This window comes from Haliotis rubra, unplaced genomic scaffold, assembly GCF_003918875.1.
Source record: "Haliotis rubra isolate DU_JTF1 unplaced genomic scaffold, ASM391887v1 Scf2049, whole genome shotgun sequence".
Classification (NCBI taxonomy): Eukaryota; Metazoa; Mollusca; class Gastropoda; order Lepetellida; family Haliotidae; genus Haliotis; species Haliotis rubra.
The window spans coordinates 48,272-70,182 of NW_025766058.1; the positions used below are offsets into that span (position 1 = coordinate 48,272).

Genomic DNA, 21,911 nt, shown 5'->3' on the forward strand with positions numbered 1-21,911 from the left:
CAAGTTTACAATAATCAGGATTTTCCTTTTCCTTTACATGTGTCAGTTGGCTGTGACAATGGAAGTCGTAATAATATTTCGCGGTCTATTCAGTAACAGCTTTGGTAAGTTACCTCCCTTGGAAACTTTAGCGAGAAACTTGGTTCCAAAATAAAAGGTAAGAATTTCACCGAAACGGCACCGATGTCCATTGTTAGACCATGGTAAAGAGTCAGTGACATGTGGGTATTCAGATAGATGGCGAACAATGACTGACATCTTTTGCATGTTGTTTAGAGTTGTATGAGGTGGGTAGTTTCAAATCTGACATTTGGGCGCCGTCACATGATCATGATGAGCTGATAACATAAGTAGTATTATGATGATGAACACATTATCTCCTGTGAGAACGGTTGATAGTATAACTACGCTGTCACCTTAGGAAAAAGTCAATAGGTGATTAAAGTGGTATGTATGCTACGATCATCTTGACTGTTTGCGTCATTTGAGAAATCTTTTGTGTTCTGGGTTGTATTTGGCCCCTAATAAATTCAACCATGAACCGCAAATGATTCAACCCTCCCCATCCACATGTCATTCTTTGCATGGACATACTTGCATGAGTAATTCATATGCAAAAAAGTCATGCCAAAATACCTGACATTACCTAAAATTACGTAACAAACGTTTTCTATTTGGCATAGAAACATATCAAAACTTGCAACCAATGAAAATATGTATTTCGTTACGAAGTGACACCTCTAATCATATGCCTCCTTGTTACAAAAAAAACAACTTTTGTTGTGGTAAATGACAAAAGTGTCAATAATCTGCAAACTGTTAATGATAAATATTATTCAATATGAACATTTGTGCCTACAAATAAGTTCACTGCAGTTTGTCCATGAGGTCACTGTGAATTGCTTCATTAGTTTGGGAGTATGTTTTGTTTGTTTGATGTTTAACAACACACTCAGCAATATTCCAGCTATGTAATTAATCACGCCTGGACCCGACAATCAGACAAATGATCAACAGCATGAGCATCAATTTGTGCAATCAGGATAAATTAACCTGTGTGAATTAAGTCAGCAAGCCTGACCACCCAATGCTGTTAGTTGCCTCTTACGCCAAGCATGGATTGCTGAACACAAATACTAACCCAGATGTTCATGGGTATTGGTAGTCCCTCTGAGTACACCACATCCCATCATAGCTAACCCCAAACCAGTTCTTCATTGTTGGAAACTTCAAGTTATTTGTAATGTTTGTAATAATTCAGTTGCAGGTTTTACAGACTAGGGAAGGGGCGAATTTCTAAAGCTTTGCAACCATGGGTACCTTTGACAAGCAGATGTCAGAGCCATCCAATCAAAAGTCACTGGATGTTTACATGCATGGAATCGACAGACTTACTGAACCGCAGGCAGATCAGGAGTATAGCATTCAAGGTATATTAATCTTTTGAAGTTGAAGAAAGAGATTCAATAAATGGTTGAGTGAGTTTAGTTTTATGCTGCACTCCGCAATATTCCAACTACTTGGCAGCGGTCTGTAAATAATCGAGTCTCGACCAGACAATACAGTGATCAACAGCATGAGCATCGAATTATGCAGTTGGGATACAATGATATGTGTCAACCAAGTCAGTGAGCCTGACCACCCGATCCTGTTGGTCGCCTCTTACGACAAGCATGGGTTACTCACTTACTGTAGATCAATTTTAACCCGGATCTTCACAGGTCAGACTGAATTTAAAGATCACTCCCACATACTAATGTGCAGTCAAACACTTGTGTCAAAGTTGCAGAGTCTAATGTAAATACTTTGAGTTCAACACAACCAGAAAATGATTGCTGCAGAAGGAATATGCACCAACCAAGCTTATATAGTCTTCAAAGAAAGTAGAGGAACTTCATTTTTAATTTACGATTGATAAAATTGAGAAATATATTGGAATTTGGAGTTAATCTTTGTTAATATGATAATAATGAAATGTTTTGACCAATTGCACTTCCTTATGACCATAGTTGTTTGTACAGTAATCGCTCTTGAAAGATGATTGGTGTATGACGTAAAATTTGCATGAGTACAAATTTTATTATCAAACAGAAAAATACCCGGCTGGAAACAAACACTGACAGTTCAGGTTTCCATACTCTACTGAATAGTACCGTATTTCCTCTAATAAGCGCCAGGACTCCAATAGGCACCAGGCCTCTAATAAGCGCCGAGGATAAAGCAGCTCACTGACAATTATGGTAATTAGACCCAGTAAGCGCAAAAGCGCTGGGCCTCTAATAAGTGCCGGATCTGGAACTCCTTTGAAAAAAAAGGTCTGGGCGCTTATTACGGTATATTTTGAGACAACTGTGTGTTTGGCACAAGAAAGAATGAAATACAAATGCCAAAATGAGGATGTTGTAGTTGAACAATTATATTCTCACTAAGAGGACATTATGCAGAATGTCAGTTCAATACCAGTATATTTGGATTATGTATTCAGCAACATCTGTACGTACATCCCGATTCTTGTTAACGAGATATCTCATGAACTGTTGTACCCAATGTCTTCAAATTTGGTGACAGCCTACATTGGGGGATTACGCAGACACGAGTTGATTTGGATGACCTTGACCTTATCATCAAAGTCACCATGACACTTTGACCACTTTTGAAACTCTTGTTAACGCGATATCTCATGCACTGTTGTACCCAATGTCTTCAAATTTGGTGACAGCCTACATTGGGGTTTATGAAGACACCAGGTGATTTGGGTAACCTTGACCTTATCTTCAAGGTCACCACGACACTTTGACCACATTTTAAACTTATGTAGACGCGATATCTCTCAACTTATGTCTTCAAATCTGGTGACAGCCTACGATATCTCATTTTGGTGACCTTGACTTATCTTCAAGGCACCCAATGTCTTCATAAAAAAATTAATGTCTTCGACAGCCTACATTGGGTGATTATGCAGACACAAGTAATTTCAGGCATCTTGTATGTGACCCAAAAATAAAAAGTAAAAAATATGTGATAAATATTTCATTCTTCTTTAGTGGCGGGGGACATTGCCATATTAGTGGCAAACACTTGTTTAATGCATGATACTTGCCTGTGTCATGCTAGTTTAGTTGACAAGGTGGAAGCAAGAACTATGATCTGATTATAATGAGACAGAACAAACCCAAAAATGTGAAGTTAGATATTGTATTTCCTTGGTGTATCAGGACCGCCTCCGCTGTGTAGTGGTTATAGCGTCCGCCCGGAGAGCGGAAGGTCGCGGGTTCGATCCCCGATGGTGCATACCAAAAGACGTTAAAATATGGTACTTGTTGGTCCCTGCCTGGCGCTCGGCATTAATGGGTACAACGAGGACTGGTCTGCTCGGAGTCAGAATAATGTGTCTGAGTGGGGTATTCATGCTTCACTGCGGCATGGTATCTCAGTGGGCTAGCACTATAATACCAGCTTAAGTCTGGGCTAGTACAAGCAGCCGCACATACACATACACACGCATGCACGTCGTCATAAAAGCGAAATATTCTCAAGTACAACGTTAAACCCAATTTCACCTCACCTCACCTCACCTTCGTGTATCGAGTCATTGTCAATGTTCTCATCTTAACATGATGACTTTGGAATAAAAATCAAATACCTTGTTTGAGTGGCATTTTAGAAGTTGTGACTTACAATATAGAACAGACTTTATGGATGACAACTATTTCGTGAGTGCGATCTTTCGATACAGATTCCTGCCTGACAACGGTACAAGAATCTGTATTGAAACGTCACACTCGCGAAATAAAGAAGTTGTTGAAGTGTTCCACTTCATCATACCAGCTTCTAAATGCCACCTAAGGAAGTTAAAATGAAGTTGTTATCTATAAAGTCTGTTCTATAAAATCAAATACAACTGGTACCAGGGATACATTTGGATTAAAAGAAACTTATATTTCACTAAAAATATAAAATGCCCTCACCCTGTTGAACACTATGATGGTTTTACTCCTGTTTGAGATGTAGTTGCTTAGGTTGGCACAATCCTGACAGTATGTTTCTCTTGCAGACATCACACGGCGTCACTGGAAGCTGTGGGATGGCAAGACAGTCTGCAGCAACAGAAGCTGCCGCAAGCCCTTCTCACTACTGGATAGAGTCCATCACTGCAGGAGGTACACCCCAAACTACGCCGTTCTTTTCATTTTGCTGATTTGGGAGGGTCTTTTTAGGAAATCACATCCAACAGAGGAACTTCCACATTAAGCACCCTCCCGTACTCATATCAGTAATAACTTTCTGTCAAGTCAATGTAGAAGGCAGTCTTCAAACATCTTTAATTTTTGTTTTATTATCATATTGTTACTGATTTCTGATTTTTGTGAGAGTTGACTGACTTGTTTAAATGGGTTGTGTGTAAACAAACTTGATAGGTTACTACTTACCATAAAACCCCGTGAAGGTCCGGGTTAGAATGAACCTTCAGTAGCCCATGCTTGTCGTAAGAGGCGACTAACGGGATCGGGTGGTCAGGCTCGCTGACTTGGTTGACACATGTCATCGGTTCCCAATTGCGCAGATGGATGGTCATCCTGTTGATCACTGGATTGTCTGATCCAGACTCGATTATTTACAGACCGCTGCCATAAAGCGCGGTGGCGAGTGGTGGTGCGAGCTGTCTAAGGCGCCAGACTAGTAATCCAGTGAGCTTGGACTAAGTTGGAGGTGCCGGGATTGAGCCCACCTGTGACCGGGTGTAAAAAACCTTGGAGTCAACTTTGTGTGCAGACTCTTTCAGTGTTGTCACAACCCCTAGTGTACAGTACACAACCTTGTGCACTTAAAAGAACCCACAAATCTGTTGGTAGATGACCACATGGTGGCCACATGAATACGTGCAAACACCTAGTTGCAGTAAACTTGGACAAAGTGCTGTGACTATGTGTCCCAGTCCTACCAGCTGTGAATGGGTACCTCATAAGGATGGGAAAGCCACATTAACTCGGTGCGCCTATTAGGCAGCAAGAGTTGTATGATCCCCAGGGAGTTGAGATTGAAACTACGATGTGCCGTTGTGAAGGACATCCAATGATCGAGGGAAAACAAAGCGCCTTTGAGCAGGTGTACTGGATATCGGTGCTATACGAATGTTTGTATGTATGTATATAGCTGGAATATTGCTAAGTGCGGCGTAAAACTAAACACATTCACTCACATACCATAATAATCACTGGTTTGTTGTTCTCCATCCTTTATCTGTGGCCCAAATAGACTATTGCCAAACAACTTACATAAGCTTGGGTTGGGGACAGTACTGCTGCCACATTGTAATGTTATCATGTCTTTTGTTTTGCAGGTGTGGAAATATTTTTTGCAGCAGCTGTGTAAAGTTCCGTCGTAAATTAAATAAACTTGCCAACCCTGACCCAGATGGTCGATCTTATAAGGTAAATATAGATCTAAATTTGTTTGGGTATAGTTCATATGAGGTAAAATGGAACTAAATTTGTTTGGTATAGTTCATATAAGTATATGTGGAACTAAACTTGTTTGTGTATAGTTCATATGAGATAAATATGACTCGAAACCTGTTTGGTGTACTGTATAGTTCATATTATGCATATGTAGAATCTAAACTAGATTCCAAACACAGCATATATGTTATGGCTCTGATAACAGCAATCTCAAAATTAGTTTGCATAGTCGGGGATTCTTTTTTCTTTTTTGTACAATTATAGTATCACAGTATGCCATTTTGTCATTGAATAACCTAGGAAAATATTTGTTGTGGATGAAAGTCTCTGTAGATTTTGATTTAAACCATAAAGATAATCACAAAAACTTCATATATGTCCTTTACCCAATATACCGGTTCTCAGAAAAAATATTGCAATACGTATCGTTAGAAAAGCGTATTGCGATATACTGGTAATACCGTGCAGTCCTATATGATATTAATCATGACTGGACCAGACAATCAAGTGATTGATATCATGAGCATATATCTATATATTGAGATAAGATGACATGCATCATCAAAGTCAGCAAGTTCGACCACCCCAGAGTTAATGTCACCCCATACGACCTGCATGAGGTGCTCATCACCATTTATCTTACCTCACACATAAAAGTTGCTTTCTGATTGGCTGAGCGCGCTTCTATTATTTTCAATGTACCCCGCTTACAAGCGAGTAACATTTCAATGGACCCGCTGTCAATGGCAACTCATTTGGTACTTCGTGGTAGTAATCCTTTGGCTTTATCTCGAATAACATTGAATCACGTATGATGTACGGAAATTACCGATGTTTTGCGAATGCAAATCGATGGAAGGGAGATAACTCTAAATCTGTTTTTCTTGTCAGCAAAATCTAGCGACGGCTTCAAAAAGATTTGTACCCGTGCTTCAAACAATTCAAAATTAACATTAAGGTGTTCGGTAAGATAAATACGTTGTTCACTGGTCCCTTGGGGCCCATGGGTTGATGTACCCTCGATGTTTGTTTACATCAACCCATGCCCCCCTCGTGACCAGTGAACAAGTTATATTGTAACCTTGACCTTCATGCGGATGACTGTAATGTGATTGTTGGTATATTTTTATCCAGGTTTGTCAGTCCTGCTATGCTGAGGGCCAGGAGACCGAGGGAAGGATGGTCTGTCTTACAGCCGAGTTCCGGGCACTCAGAATGTATAAGTATAAGAATTCATCAGCATTGAGAGGTCATTTATCCTCGTCACGGAGAGACAAATTCGATTTTGAAAAGGAGTGCAGACGGCTTATTGAAGGGTTCAAGGGGTCAATGGGGTCATCAGAGGTCAAGAGGACGTTGCATGAGCTGAGGAACATGGTGTCGATTCCAGAGTGGCAGAAGGCTAGCATGTGGATAGTAAGTAAAGAGTGATGCGTAATGGCGGAATTCTCAACAAGTTTTTGTGCAGGAATGTTTTGTTGGATGTAGCAATTTTTCATCATCTAAATATTTTTTGTAGGATAAGTGTTTGACCTGCAGTTGCTAAGCATGTAAACTTCCTAACTGGAAATAATATTTGATCTGAATCTATTTGAAACATGTTCAGAGTTTGAAATACCCCGTGTTAGGGGGCAGTCATTTGTTGTAAGGGAGTAGGGGGATAATGGATTTGGGTTTTGTGTCTAGAACATAATCGTTAAGCAAAAGAAAGTTGACCTCCAGAGCTTCTCACAACTGTAGAGAGTCAGGAAAGTGGTAGGGGTCAGTGGTCAGCTAGTATTATACAGTCGCAGACCAATCACTCTCACAGACCTCTAAATAATATATGACTAGTCTCTTAGGTAAAATCATATTGAAGTAGTGAGTGAGTGAGTTTACTTTTATCCCAGTAATATTCCAGCAATATCACAGTGGGTGACACCAGAAATGGGCTTCACACATTGTGCCCATGTAGGATTCGAACTCTGGTGTTCGGCGTGACGAGCGAACACTTTAGCCACACGGCTACCCAACCGCCCCCATATTGAAGTAGGTAACTCTTGTGTTTTTTTTGGTTTTTTCACTCAGTCATGGACACATGTAATTCACTTAAATATGATTTGCAAATATCTGGTACATGAGCATATGAACATTTGATCGCATGATTTACAATCTGAACCTAGGGATTCAGAAATCTATAAAATCTTTTTCAATTTCAGTGAAAAGGAAAGGGATGTCCAATAAATTGCAACTGCTGGTTATTTAACTGATGGTGGAATGACCATCACAGTTCAGTTCATAAAGATGAGCAGTAACACGTGTTGTATTTGGGATACACTTTCTCAGTAAATGAGCAGTATTCTTTCTTATGAGCACTTCTAATTCCCGAGGGCACACTTGAAAATGGCTTATTGAGTGCCCTGTAGCACATTTGAAGTAAAAAATGTTTCACTCTTTGATGTGTCTGTGGGCATCATTACAACATGATTCAAATGTTATATGTCTTCCAAAACTAGCTTGATGAGATGAAGCGATATCTCCATCAGATTGCCTCACAATGTTTGCTTACCATTGTGACTTTACAATCAAATGCCATGAACGACTCTGACACCATTTTGGATCTTATTAAAGCAGCTCTTCAGTTTGTATACCTTTGTGTAGGTAGGCATTCAGATCAGACTGTTTTACATTTTTTTGTTTAAAAAATATCAAAGAATTGCAAAATCACATAAAGAAAGACACTGTAGACCTATCAGGTTAAACACCCAACATTACCTTTTAATATATCTTGTATCTGCGGACAAAACCAAAGGAGTAAATCCTTTTATAATATACTTATACCTCCAGTTGAAACTGGACCAACAAGCCAAAAAAAATGGGAACACATCCTCAATAAACAATATAACAAAGAAGACTGGTCTAATATATATTTAATGGCAAATAGATGTACAGAAAGCGTACAGTTAAGATGGTTTCATTTCAAGATTACGCACAATATTTTAACGACTAAACATAAGTTACATTTGATGAAATACACAGACTCTTCAATGTGCACATTCTGTGAATCTGCTCCTGAAACAATTATTCATTTATTGTGTGAATGTCGATATACCATGAAAGTATGGAGGGAGGTATCCGATTGGCTGGATATACTGTCTGAAGGAAATATTGATTTGTCGCGATGAAAATATTATCTTTGGTTTCAAAGGTAAAACAACAACCCACTTAATCTGGTGTTTCTAATAGTGAAATACATGCTATATAAAACAAGCGAAATAAAATAATATAAAGCCAGTTTTACAGTGCTTCAAAGGAAATACTCAATTATTACAAAGCTACCAAATATACAGCATTTTCAAATGCAAACCCATCAAAATTCTATGCCTTCTGGTCTTCCTTCCATACACTTTTTGCCAATTATACCAACCTAGATGTCATATAAGTACAATAAAATTTGATAAGAGCATTTGAATACAAGTACTGGTATACATATTAGCCTTTGTTAAGGATAACAGATACATTATAGCAATTTACCCTGAACATACGATGATTGCTTTTGTATTGATGTATTGATTGATTGTACTGATGGTGATGTTTTCGCTCAACGTCTGATGACGAGGATGTGTTGTATATGATGCTTTTGTACCACAACAACAAATGTACTCTGGGAAATAAAAATATTTAAAAAAAAGAAAAAAAAAAAAAGAAAGACACTGTAAAGTTCTTTTATTATATTTGTATTGATTTATTTTTGAAAATGAGAACAGTAATGTTGACTTAGACAGGGAACAATGTAACAAAATCTGACAAAAAAAGTTGGCTAATTTCATCTGCACTATTTAAGACATCTCATAATCTTGACACAAACTGTAAATCATGGTAAATTAATCAGCAAAACAATAAGTCATTCTCGAACCTTTATGACACCATAATGACATTCTTAAGGGCATGAACAAAGTGTCACAACATTGGTGGTTAGAGGGCAAATGTTAGATTCTTGTAATGACCGGTTCTCATGTGGCAGTGATTGTACCAGCAGTGTCAGACTGTAGGAAGAATTCTCTTTGAATGTCAAGAAGAAATCGGAGAAAGTGCCAAATATATTTTTTTAAGATATAGTGTGTTTGAATGAAATGCTTTGAATGTTTTAAAGAAATAGTGGAATTGTAAAGTATTTTCTCCACAGCAAGAGAACCTGAGTGATTGCTGTCACATGTGTCGCAGCACATTCGGATTTCTGCGTAAGAAGCTGTTTTGTCGTGTGTGCGGGTTGGTGCTGTGTAAGGGATGCTCGGCCAAGGACCTGTTGGTCTACTTCCCCGACGTGGAGCCTGGCGAACAAAGACCCGCTGACCCCAGACTTGCCATCATCAAAATCATTGGGGTAGGATTAGCTGTAGTACCAGGGATATCTTGAGTTTTTTCACAGAGTGATATTCAGAACTATTTTCCATTAGGAATTGTACCTGATACAGTTTGTACAGAAAGTACTTTTGTTGATTCCATGTTTATTGCATGAAATGACTAGTTTTTATCTTGCTAAAGAACAAAGATTGAATGATGTCCAAGTGATTTTTGTTAATAGAACATCTATGTAAGTGTGATGTCACTATGAATATAATTATTATGATTTTCCTGAGAACTAATGCCCACTCCAATCCCCTAGTGTCCGGAGGTGGAGCCCGAGGTGAGTCTATACCTACGAGCCTGTCCGACATGTCGAGCAGATCATAGAACGGCAGATCTCCCAGCTGGAGGCTGCCATGGACGATGACCCGAAGTTCAGAACTGATGCGCGCAGTTGACCAGCATCAATGCCAACTTCCACAAAACTGAGATGAAGGTCAAGACGCATCTTCCAGAGGTCAGTGTTTATCAGGCTGAAATGAAAATACTATTTGCCTGTTTACTGTGATTTACACAAGACTGCATCAGTGGTCTATATGTTTGTAAATGTTGTGATATGTGATAATTGTGTTGTACCAGGAGTTATTGGACTTTCTTGCAGGTAACAGGCAGGGTTCTAGTAATATGTGTGTTATTATTGTATTGTAGTACCAGGAGATAATGGAATCCTTGGAAGATAACAGCCAGGGTTTTAGTAATATCTGTGTTATAATTTTGTTGAAGTACCAGGAGATAATGAACTCTTTGGAAGATAACAGGCAGCATTCGAATTGATATCATTTGAGTGATTAATCAAATTCAACAAAGCGGTACAAATCAGCTGCTTTCGAACCAGCGCCGATTGTGTCGCAGAAAAGGAGAGCCTGTTCTAGTTATTCAAGTTGGATGTGGCGGCCAATCAAAATGCATTTTGGTGTCACGTGGTAAATGTTTACATACAAGCACGAAACATGGCTTCGTCTGCTTCAAAGACACTGCATTGATTTTCACGGAGGAGGAACGGAGTGTTTCATGACTCATCATCTGAGTTAGAAACACTATGGAATATCACAATGGAGAATCCATTCTTTGTCCAACAACTTCTTTTTCTTCTCTTTGGCATTGCCGTCTTCTTCACATAGTATTGCACAGCAGATAACTGCCACTAAGTCTGCTTCAGACGTTTTGATACCATGGAAACAAATTACCGTGAGATTGTATGAAATCATCACTAATATTGGAAGATCGAATCGTGCGAGGGGTAGAAAATTGATCGATATTCAATACAACCACTGAACATGTTGTACAATGTATGGAAATCGGCAGGTCATTACGAAGTGCCGATCCATGTGAGTCGCGCTTAAGCGTCTTAGTTATATGCATGTTATCACTGTGTTCCAGTACCAGGAAATTGTGGACTCCTTGGAAGATAACAGTCGCGGATCATCTGGGTCAGGATCTGGGCTTCCCAAGAGTAACATGAAGACACTGGCCAAAGCACAGGTTGGTGTGATAATAACAATAGTTGTAAGAGTTATATATGTAATCATACATTGCATCCATGCTAAAATTGCATCCCATTATTATCTCAATCAACATATCAGTGTGCATTCCATTGTCTCGAATCCTTGAGATGCAACCAAAGGGGATGCTTTGTCTTTAAACTGGACCAGTCCTTGTTTCATGCTCTTGATGCCGACCTCAAGGAAGGGTAACAATTAGGGCTTCCACGGGTACTCGAGTACTCGAGGACGAGTCGGGTTTAGCTGGACTCGAGTCCATTTTCAAGGATTCGAGGACTCGAAAAGGGGAGATAACTCGAATTATTTGACGTTGACAGACTGTCTGCCATGTGCTATGCATGAGCGGCCGTTAACGTCTAATATTAAGATAAGATATAACTTTATTATCCCGGAGGAAATTCTAATACATCCAAACTGTCTCAAAATGAATATATACACAGTTCACAAAAATATACACAATAATTACATGCTCAAAACGAATACTATTTACAAATAAAACTGACATGATATAATTCAATTAACTACATAAGTAAAGAGCCTGAATAATTCTAGTTCTAATCACATGATGGTGATTCAAAATATTTGTTGCATTCACGAATACTTGATGGTATGAAAGACTGTCGAGCTCTGTTTGTTTTGAGGGTAGGTAACGAATACAGCGTCCAGAAGGAAGTAGTTCAAAATGGTGAGATCAAATATATCAACTATCAAATCTAATTTTAGCTGCCTTTTTGACAATCTGGCGCTCATAGATGAAGGGAATATACTCGAAAGACACTCCAGAAATTTTGCAAGCAGTATTAACAATTTTGAAAAGTTTGCTTTTGTTGCGATGAGACAGACTCCCATACCAACATAGAAAATTGTAGGTCAACACACTTTAAATAAAGGTTTGATAAAAAAAACTGTCATTACGGTTTTGTCAATGCCTTGACGGTAATAATGTTCAGAATCAGAAATTAGGCCAGTAACAGTGGCGTCATCTGCAAATTTCACAGTAAACAAGTCACATATTGACAAGTAACAGTCATTGGTATACAAAACAAAGAGTACGGATGAAGGAACACATCCATGTGGATCTCCAGTATAGTTTGAGAGAAAAGAAGATTGATAGCCATTTACACTGACATACTGAGTTCTATGTACCCTGAATTCTTTAACCCATCTGATAATGTTTTTATTAACAACTAGATTAAATAGTTTACTCCTCACAAGGTGTGGCTGTATGGTATTAGTTGTTACAAGTCTGCAGATGAGAGTAAATATACTGAGTCAAAAAAGAAACTTCACATTCTTTCTTCAGGGCACTTTAAAAGAACAAGAGATGGTAAGATGGTTAAATTGTTATTATTTCATTGCTGAGATCTGTGTGATGTACTCGATACACTGACAGTGCCATAATCAGTTCCATTAGGCTACACCGCCGTATCAAAACATGGGTATACAGAATGTTAAGTCACAAGAATAAAAATGCGAAATTTCTCAGTTCAATATCGTATCGCCCCGCCGCATTCACCACTGCCAAACACCGTCTCCTCATCGACTGCCTGATGCTTGTGAACACGTGGTTGGGGATTCTGTGCCATTGCTCTTGCAAGGCAGCCAAGTTCCTGCAAATTCTGAGGTTGGTTTCTAAGACCACGAAGCCTTCTCCCAAGTGCATCCCAAACGCGTGCTCTATTGGGTTATGGTCAGGTGACCTCGATGGCCAGTCCATGACGTTGATTCCAGCGCTTTGAGGGAAATTTCGTGTCAACATCGCGGTATGCGTCGACGAGCATTATCATGCTGGAACTGTAGACCTGGGCCATGAGAGCCATGAAAGGCGAAGTTCAGGGGTGAGCACCTGGTCGCGGTAAGCAGCAGCTGTGAGGTTTCCACGGATGACCAGAAGTCGGGAACAGTTGTTCCCACAGAAAGCACCCCCACACCATGCAACTTCGCTCCGCCAATCTGTCGAACTTCCTGTACACAACATTGGGCACACCGCTCACGCACGCCGTCTCCAGACTCTATGCCTGCCGTCCGCGAATCTGAGGGTAAACCTGGATTCATCGCTAAAGATCGACTTCGATTTCAGTCTCTGGGTCCATCGGAGGTGACGTTGGGCCCACAGCAGGCGTTGATGAAAACGGCCAATATTGGCCCACCGATATGGGGATCGAGAATGGAAAATTGGCAGCCCATAACCCGATTTGAATGGTCTGTGAGGACAGTCGACCTCTAAACATCTCAGCCCTGGTTCGTAGTAGCCGGCAGAAATCTGTCCGCGTAGGTGACGAGGGGCGATTTGGCCCGGTCTTCTGCTCAAATGGCGCCACCGTGGACGACCCGACCTTAGGCGCATCAGAAGTGGTGCCAGTTTGTTGTAGACGACTTCGCAAGTCATACACAGTACGGCGGCTGCATCCCATTGCTCTTGCGGCGTCAATAACTGATCTTCCCACTTGCAACATGCCAACGCACGTTCACGTTGCACATTTGACAATCGTTGCATTTCAAGTACCGTTAGAACTGTGGTTTAAAAGTGTTTTTTCAATTCTTGAGGCCGATGCAAAACGCGTGCAAATGAACAAAACTTCGATGCAAAGATCACGTGATCGACTGCTGCACGCAAAACCTGATTTGGCACTAACGCCATTTACTGACGAATAGATGGGTTTGAGTGGGTTTTGCTAACGTTTTTCTAGAGTCGAAAGATAGGGATCCCATTTCGGATACATAGATGTATTATCAGAGACAAATTATTTATTATTTTCAAATTACATTTTGTGAAGTTTCTTTTTTGACTCAGTATATTATACATGGTTTGAGATTTCACTTCTTAAAATGATTAGGTAACTATCTTGACAATTGATAGACATGGAGAAAGATAAAAAATCAAATGTATGGGCGTATCTTGATCTGGATAGTGAAAAGAGCAAAATAACCAAATGCACTACCAATGCGGTATATCACTGCGTTTTGCAGGCAGTACAAGAAGTACGAAGAAAATAACATTTGTCAAGTAAACATCCAAATACTGATTCTGCAGGGGAAATGTTAGTCACATGACGATATGAAGTCGGAAAGAAGTAAGTGTTCACTTGTGTGATCGGAACACGTCATGCAATTTACGCTATCGTTTGCTTGAAAGGTATGAATTTCGAGTACTCGGGTCCGATCTAGTCTTACCCCTCGAGTACTCGAGTCCAAAAAAATGGACTCGTTGAAGCCCTAGTAACAATAAGTACCATCTTTTAACATATCTTGGTAAAGCTGCCAGGGGTAGAACAACCACCATTCCATTGTCAGGGCAAACACTTAGACTATAAATATTTAGGAAATATCTATGATGTTAAAGAATTTGTTTTGTTTTCTTGTGAAAAATGAAATTTTTAAACTTATCTCATGACTTGCACCTCTCTCTCTTGCTTCGACTTTTAGTGGAACGACTGTAAACTTTTTTCCCTAGGCCTCCTTGTCCATTCGCCCGTGAACTCCATGCTGCTCTCCTTAATTAGCTTCCTAGTTCCTAATGAAGCTTGCAGCATGCTCCACTAATTGCCCATGTGACTACCTTGAATGATTATTCTCTTTCTTGTCGCACGACTGTGTGGACGTGCTGTATATTAGGGACATTATTTCACCCCTAACATCATGGGGAATACTGATAATCAGTGAAGGAAAAAGGAAATTTTGTACTCAATGCAAGACTAATTATTAGGCCCTCGACCCTCACTCGCCTTGCAGTGACTGTATTGGACAATGTAACTGGAACAAACGATGTGGCAAGTGTAATTCACTAAAAGATGAGGATTTTAAGGCCTACCAACCGTGTTTGCTCCCCGAGAATCACCGATAGGGACAGGAAATCAACAGAATCTGATCCCATTCCCACCAAGCCGTATCAAGTTACAGCGACAGAAAATCGTGACCTTCAACGCAAGAGAGCGACGTCTGTGGTTCAAGAGGATTTTATGGACGCTTCATCAGATTCTTACTTATCTGAGGACGTTCGGCAGCTCTTACGTACGCATCAATCACCTCCTTCTATAGCGTCAGATCACTCGCGGGTGGTTGTGATCGATAATTCATCGTTGCCTGTCCGATCTACACTACCAGGGGACCTTAGATGGACACTATCATCATCCAGATCATCGGTACATATCTCCTCAACTGTCTCAGTTTGTTTGGAGCCTGGCCAACCGTGTTCAACCAGCCAACTGTCCCCCAACAGTTCATTGAACCGGACGGAGCTGGCTACAACAGCTACGACGTTCATCATGAATTAACACTTCAGGTTTCATCACCTAATCGCCGATCCAGATCACCACATCATTCTAGATCACCTTCACGATCCAGATCACCATCACAAACCCGATCTAGATCATCGTTCCGATCAAGATCACCGGATCGATCCAGATCACAGTCACGATCCAGAGCACAACTACGATCCACATCACCTGATCAATCCAGATCACCTAACCGATCCAGAGCACAACTACGATCCACATCACCTGATCAATCCAGATCACCTAATCTATCCAGATCACCAAATGGGTCCAGATCACAACTTCGAATCAGATCACCGGACCGATCCAGATCACCTAGCCAATCCAGATCACCGAAAGGATCCAGATCACAACTTCGAATCAGATCACTGGACCGATCCAGATCACCGAGTGGATCCAGATCACAACTTCGAATCAGATCACCGGACCGATCTAGGTCACCTAACCGATCCAGATCACAACATCGAAGTAGATCGCCAGACCGATCCAGATCACCTAACTGATCCAGATCACAACATCAAAATAGATCACCTAACCGATCCAGATCACCAAATCAAGCCAGATTGCAACTGCAAACCAGATCACCTTATAGATCCAGATCACGATCAAAGTTTCCAGTTAGTGCATCGAATCGGTCCAGATCACTTTACAAATCCAGACCATCTTACCAACCCAGGTCACCTATACGATCTAGATCACCTTACAGAGCCACTGACCAATCGGGATCACAGTACAGATCCACATCTCATGGCCGATTCTATTCAGATGGTCGAACCAGAGCTCCAATCAGAACCAGATCACCAACTAGAACTACAGCGACCCAGATTACCGTATATGACCGTCTATAAGACGACCCCATGGATAAGACGACCCCCAAACTTGACCCTTAAAATCAGTGTCAAAATGGTATGTTTCGTGCATAAGTCGATCCCCCGCGATGGGGTCCTAATCGCGGCAAACACAGACCACAACAATAATTATAACTTTGGTCCACATTATTCAAAGAATTCAATGTCATATATATTGTGTCTACTCACGGATCGAAACGAAGTGTAGTTGACAGAAAATGGATAATATAGCTTCTCTAAATATCATATTTATTGTAGCAACAAACTGGCTTGCTTATTTTACCCCATTCAACAATCACGAACTGATTATCGCTTCATTTTCTATTGACTGCTAGTTTACAGTAACATCGGTAAAAATGTGTAAATGGCTTCCGTATTTTTACCCCATTCCATGTGCTTACCACGTTCATGAGGGTCCATTATAACCTTAGTGTTGATTATATATATTTTACATAAAACTGTAAATAAATTCTTTGGGTTAAATAATAGTATTCTGTATTATATTTTACTGACGAATCGTCAGAATTCGGCCCGTTATATTATTGTGCATGTTTGAACTTGTTCGGCGGGAACGCGTGTGCACAGCTGATTGCTATTTCGGCTTTGTGTAATGCAGAGACAAATACGCGACGGTAATCTTAATTAATTTATAGAGCAAAAACTGTAACTAAAATTACACAATGCTAGGATATATTTCTTTGAGTTAAATAATGGTATTCTGTATTATATTTTACTGACTTCGCGCCAGAATTAGATCCCGTTATATTATTGTGCATGTTTGAACTTGTTCGCTGGAAACGTGTGCACAGCTGATTGCTATTTCGGCTTTGTGTACGGAGACAAATACGCGCGGTAATCTTAATCCCTGCAAATAATACAATGCCCAGCAAAACAACTATAACTTAAAAGGTAAATAATCTTGTCAGTGATGTTTAATTGCAAATTTGACGCCTCTACTGACAAAGTCGTCTTCTGTTGTTTGTTCACCAGGGTGAGACAATGTTGTTTTCTTACCCCTGGAAAAGTTTGACGAAAAGCGTGAACCCATGGATAAGACGACCCCTTCTACAGACTGCTTTTGGGTCCTCAAAATTGCCTATAGGACGGTCATATATGGTAGTTCTTCATATCATACCGGATCACCTAGCCATACTAAGGAATCAGATCACCCGGCACAGACCTCCGCTCAAGTCGCTTCGATTTACAACACTCTACGTAGGCGGGAGATTACAGATCTTCGCCCGGGTGGACCATCCCTCAAGGATCCGTGCGTCACCAACCTGCTACTTCATGGCTATCAGCTACCCGTTATTGGCGGTCAACCTCTGGCGGGTGCATCCGCTCCATCGGCCATATCCAGTGGACCAGCTTCAGACTCTGCAAACCACTATAGGTGCCGCTATTAGACAAATTCGCGATAGAGCTCCTAGGTCCAGCCGGCCTCTCAGGGTTCTACTCCCCCATCTCCTTGGTTTTACCTGAATTACTAAGCCCATAGCGAGCTTCCTCCACTCTTCAAGGGATCACCGAGAAGCTACATAGACAATTGCATCCAGGCTCAACAGGATCCGATCAGATTGCTTAGCCAGCTACAGTTCACCTGCGCTGCCTCGCTGTGACAGTTAGGGTGGCTGTTCTGAACATCATGGAATCGAACTAATACCGACTCAGAGTCAGAGACTCCAATTCATCGGAGCACTGTTCGAAACTTGTCCGAAGGGGATGATGTTAGATCCCTCCGACAGGTGGATAAAGATTCAGCGATGCATTCCTCAGCACTGTCTCAGGGGAGAACCTAACAACAGTGGCAGGAGCTACTGGGCCTTCTGGCGTCAGCTCGAAGAAGCCTTAGCGTGCAGAGGCCAGCTCCAACTTCGACCCGATACAGCGATTTCATCCGATACCTTAAGGCCGACAACCCAGGAACTATGATTTGCCTTCCAGAACCGGCCGTCCAGTCCTTCAATGGTGGCTTGATCAGCGAATGGTATGTTCGCCGAGTCTCTATGATGCCCTTTGCACCATCTCATCCTATGACCGCCGATGCATCCCTCATGGTTTGGGAGCTCACGCCCTCGACCACCAAGTGGCGGAGACTGTGGTAAATCCGATGAACTGGTACTTCGCTATAAATGAGGCTGGAATTCAAAGGCAGGCTTCAATCAAACAGTCTGTTGATCCAATCCAGACATTTCGACAGTGGTTTGGTATATAAATCATCTAGGCTCGACAGGCTCAGCGAATCTCTGCTACAATACGGGTGATCGGGTTTTCCATCTCATAAACGTAGCCAGAGCAGGACACATTCCCAGGGTTAAAAAATGTGATCCGTACGATGCCTTGTCCCCGATCAACTTGACCGTCCCCAACAAATTGGAAGTTACTGCCCCAGAGCTTTCAGTCGATGATCTACCCGTTATCACGCCTCAAATAAGGTTCAACAACCAACTTCCAAAGTTGGCATCACCAATCCCAGACTCCTTGGCTTGGGACCTCGGCGCGTGGCAATATCATGGGAGGGTCTCAATGCCTCACGCGTTTCCCCTCCAGCTCTGCTACCAAAGTAATACAGAAACCTATTGGCCACCAGCAACATACTTACTGCTTTTGGTGCGCGCCCGCAATGTCAGCGAAGTTGGTTGAGATCAACCTAAGAAGCCTGGCAGAGCCAAACCAGTGCACCGCTTCCCAACGGGGACGACCTACTTCTTCTGCCGCTCACTTTCGGAACTGTGCCACGGGTCACCTCTACATCACTTCAGCGCATCGTACTTTGACCTCGGTTCAGCCGCCGACAACAAGTGGAAGAAGTTTGAAGACTATTACAAAGGTTAGGGGAATTGCATCTCCCACCCACCTTGGCTCAAGCCGTTGCTGGTTTCTCCAGCATCTCCGCACTACTAAGAAAGCTCCTGGTAGCTTTGGCTACCGCTGCTCTGATATCTGAACTGCATGCGCTTGAAGTCAATAACGGGTGCAGTTCAAGCTGAGAGCATGGCAAGGCTTTCCTGGTCTCCGCTGGGACTTCATTGCGAAAAACCAACTGCCAGAACGGCAACCGGACGGGATGTTTACCATTTCCTGTTGTCCACCATTCGTTGGGCCTGATGATGAATGAAGATTTGACACTGACGGCGATCCTTGGAGGCAGCAAGGTAGCGTGTAGCAGCTACAAGCGCCTCTTCATACCGCATTTGTCGACCGCTTCAAGAACTGGAGGTTTCCCAGACCACATTGGCCATATGGATGCGTGCCGCGATCCTGCGAGCCATTACCTTTGCAGGGTTGCCTCCTCCAGCCGTTTCCAATCCTCATGAGACTTCGCGGCACTAGCTCTCGGCGATGGCCCTCATAGCAACTGCTCCTTGACTGTTATCATGGAAGGTTGCTTCTGGTTTTCTGATACAGTCTTCTCTTCACGTACCTCTTGAGAGACCTAGTTCGACAACGGATGTCCAGGGACTACACCAGTTTGGGCGTCTTGTAACTGGCTCAGCAACATCGGCCCAACAACGCAGATGAGGGGACAGTTCCATTAAGCGTTACTGTCTTCCTTGTATATACTGAATAAAAGTTGAACTGGATCTCAACCTTTTGTTCTCATTATATGGGTTTAGAACTACTTCACTTGGCCTCCATACGCAAGGCATCGAATCATGCCACCTGGCGCCCACCACGGACTTGAGGCACAATCAGTATGGCGATGCAGTGGTGCGGTTCGACATTCACGCTTACTGACCTCTACTCCACTGAGCAATTACGTCAGTGAAGTGACACTCGAATTCAGTGGATTTCATTGCGTTCTGCCTCCAAAGTTGCCGGGCATATCCTTTGACTGAAGCTTAGGCAAAGGAGTGATGGTCAATTTGATGCCGCTCCGAACTGAGCGTTAAAGCTTGGAGATGCCGGGTTGTGTTTCTCTTTGACCGCCACCGTTGGTGTCTGGGGCCTTCTTGAAGCAGGGGCTGGCCCGATTCTGGATTGCAAGACTTTATTACGGGGTACCTTGTAATTAGTGTGGCTGAGGCCTACTTGCCCGGTTAGCCCGCTTGTCTTGGCCAAGGTTGCGGCCGAACACCACATCGACGCTTCGGAGCATCCACCCTGGGTATTCGTTGGCAGTAAGCCAAGAGGTTCGGACTGCCCAACTACCAAGCATAGAGGAGTTAGCGTGCATGCATAACAGGCCCCTCCCCTTGGCCTGACGCTATCGGTTGTCATCAGTCCAACACAGCTTCAAGACCAGCTGTTCAGCCACTGTCTGCGCCAGGCAGGGTAATCTGCGGCCCGCCGTCTCAACCGTGGGATAAGTAGCGAGAAGGTATGGATAAGTTTAAAATTGTGCGAAATTTTTAGCCATAAATTGTGTATATGCTTATGGTATCCGTCTACTGATGCCATCTCAGCCCTCCCCACTACTCAGATTACAATGTTGGCTCCAAGATGAGAATGATCATTCAAGGTAGTCATGTGGGCAATTAGTGGAGCATGCTGCAAGCTTTATTAGGAACCAGGAAGCTAATTAAGGAGAGCAGCATGGAGTGCATGGGCGAATGGACAAGGAGGCCTATGGAAAAAGGTTTACAGTCGTTCCACTAAAAGTCGAAGCAAGAGAGAGAGGTGCAAGTCGTGAGATAGGATAAGTATATAAATATACAATTTATATTAAAATTTCCAATTTGCCACCTTTATATTTTGCATGTAACCATTATTGGTTTCCTGGGCAACTAAACTTCTCTCTGTTCCAGGGAGACCTTGCTGACTTCCTGGCCAAGCATGTCCTTATTGTCCAGCAACTCAAGAGACTTAAACCTCAGACTGAAACCCAGAGCAAACTACTTAAAAACTACATCAAGGTAAAATGGAAGCTGTTTTCATGGAAACTGTCAGGACAAAGCTTGCTTTTAATACACGATCCCTGTAAGCACTCAGACACCGTAGAGCTTAGACACTGGTACAGCTCAGACCTTGGAAGAGCTTAGAATAAGATTCTGCTAGAGCACAGACCCTCATAGAGGTCAGATCCATGGTAGAGTTCAGGTCCCTGCTGGTGGTCAGTTCCTTTCAGAGCTATCTATATCTATATTATGCATATAAATACATTTTTTCCAAGCAGAACAGACTTGGCTGATGCATGTGATCCTGACCCAATTGCATAATCCAGTGCTCATGATGTTGATCACTGGATTGTTTGGTCCAGACTGAATTATTTACAGACTGCTGCAATATGTAACAGTAATATTGCTGAGTGTGGCATTGGACAACAAACAAGCTAACAATTACTTGACAGTTGTAATGCAGAAATTTTAAACCCTTTCTTTCCATTGATACTGATAACATCCTATTCAGTGTTTAAAGTTCAATGGTTCATATGACTCATACTGTGTGCATTCAGTAATCATATTAATGATTCATAATAATAATTGGACACTTATTATTAGC

General features: G+C 41.9%; 1 protein-coding gene across 1 annotated transcript; it reads left to right on the forward strand.

Annotated features, from left to right (window-relative positions):
• Nucleotides 1-112: 112 nt before the first annotated feature.
• LOC124276021 lies at nucleotides 113-21,354 on the forward strand (the record flags this gene model as incomplete). The annotated part of the gene is made up of 10 exons (XM_046711663.1): nucleotides 113-157; nucleotides 1,268-1,430; nucleotides 4,055-4,160; nucleotides 5,342-5,432; nucleotides 6,594-6,875; nucleotides 9,625-9,822; nucleotides 10,105-10,176; nucleotides 10,240-10,302; nucleotides 11,226-11,327; nucleotides 21,218-21,354. Coding segments are annotated over exons 2-10 (1,169 nt in total), but the record flags the coding sequence as incomplete, so codon positions are not given.
• Between the last annotated feature and the right edge of the window lie 557 nt (nucleotides 21,355-21,911).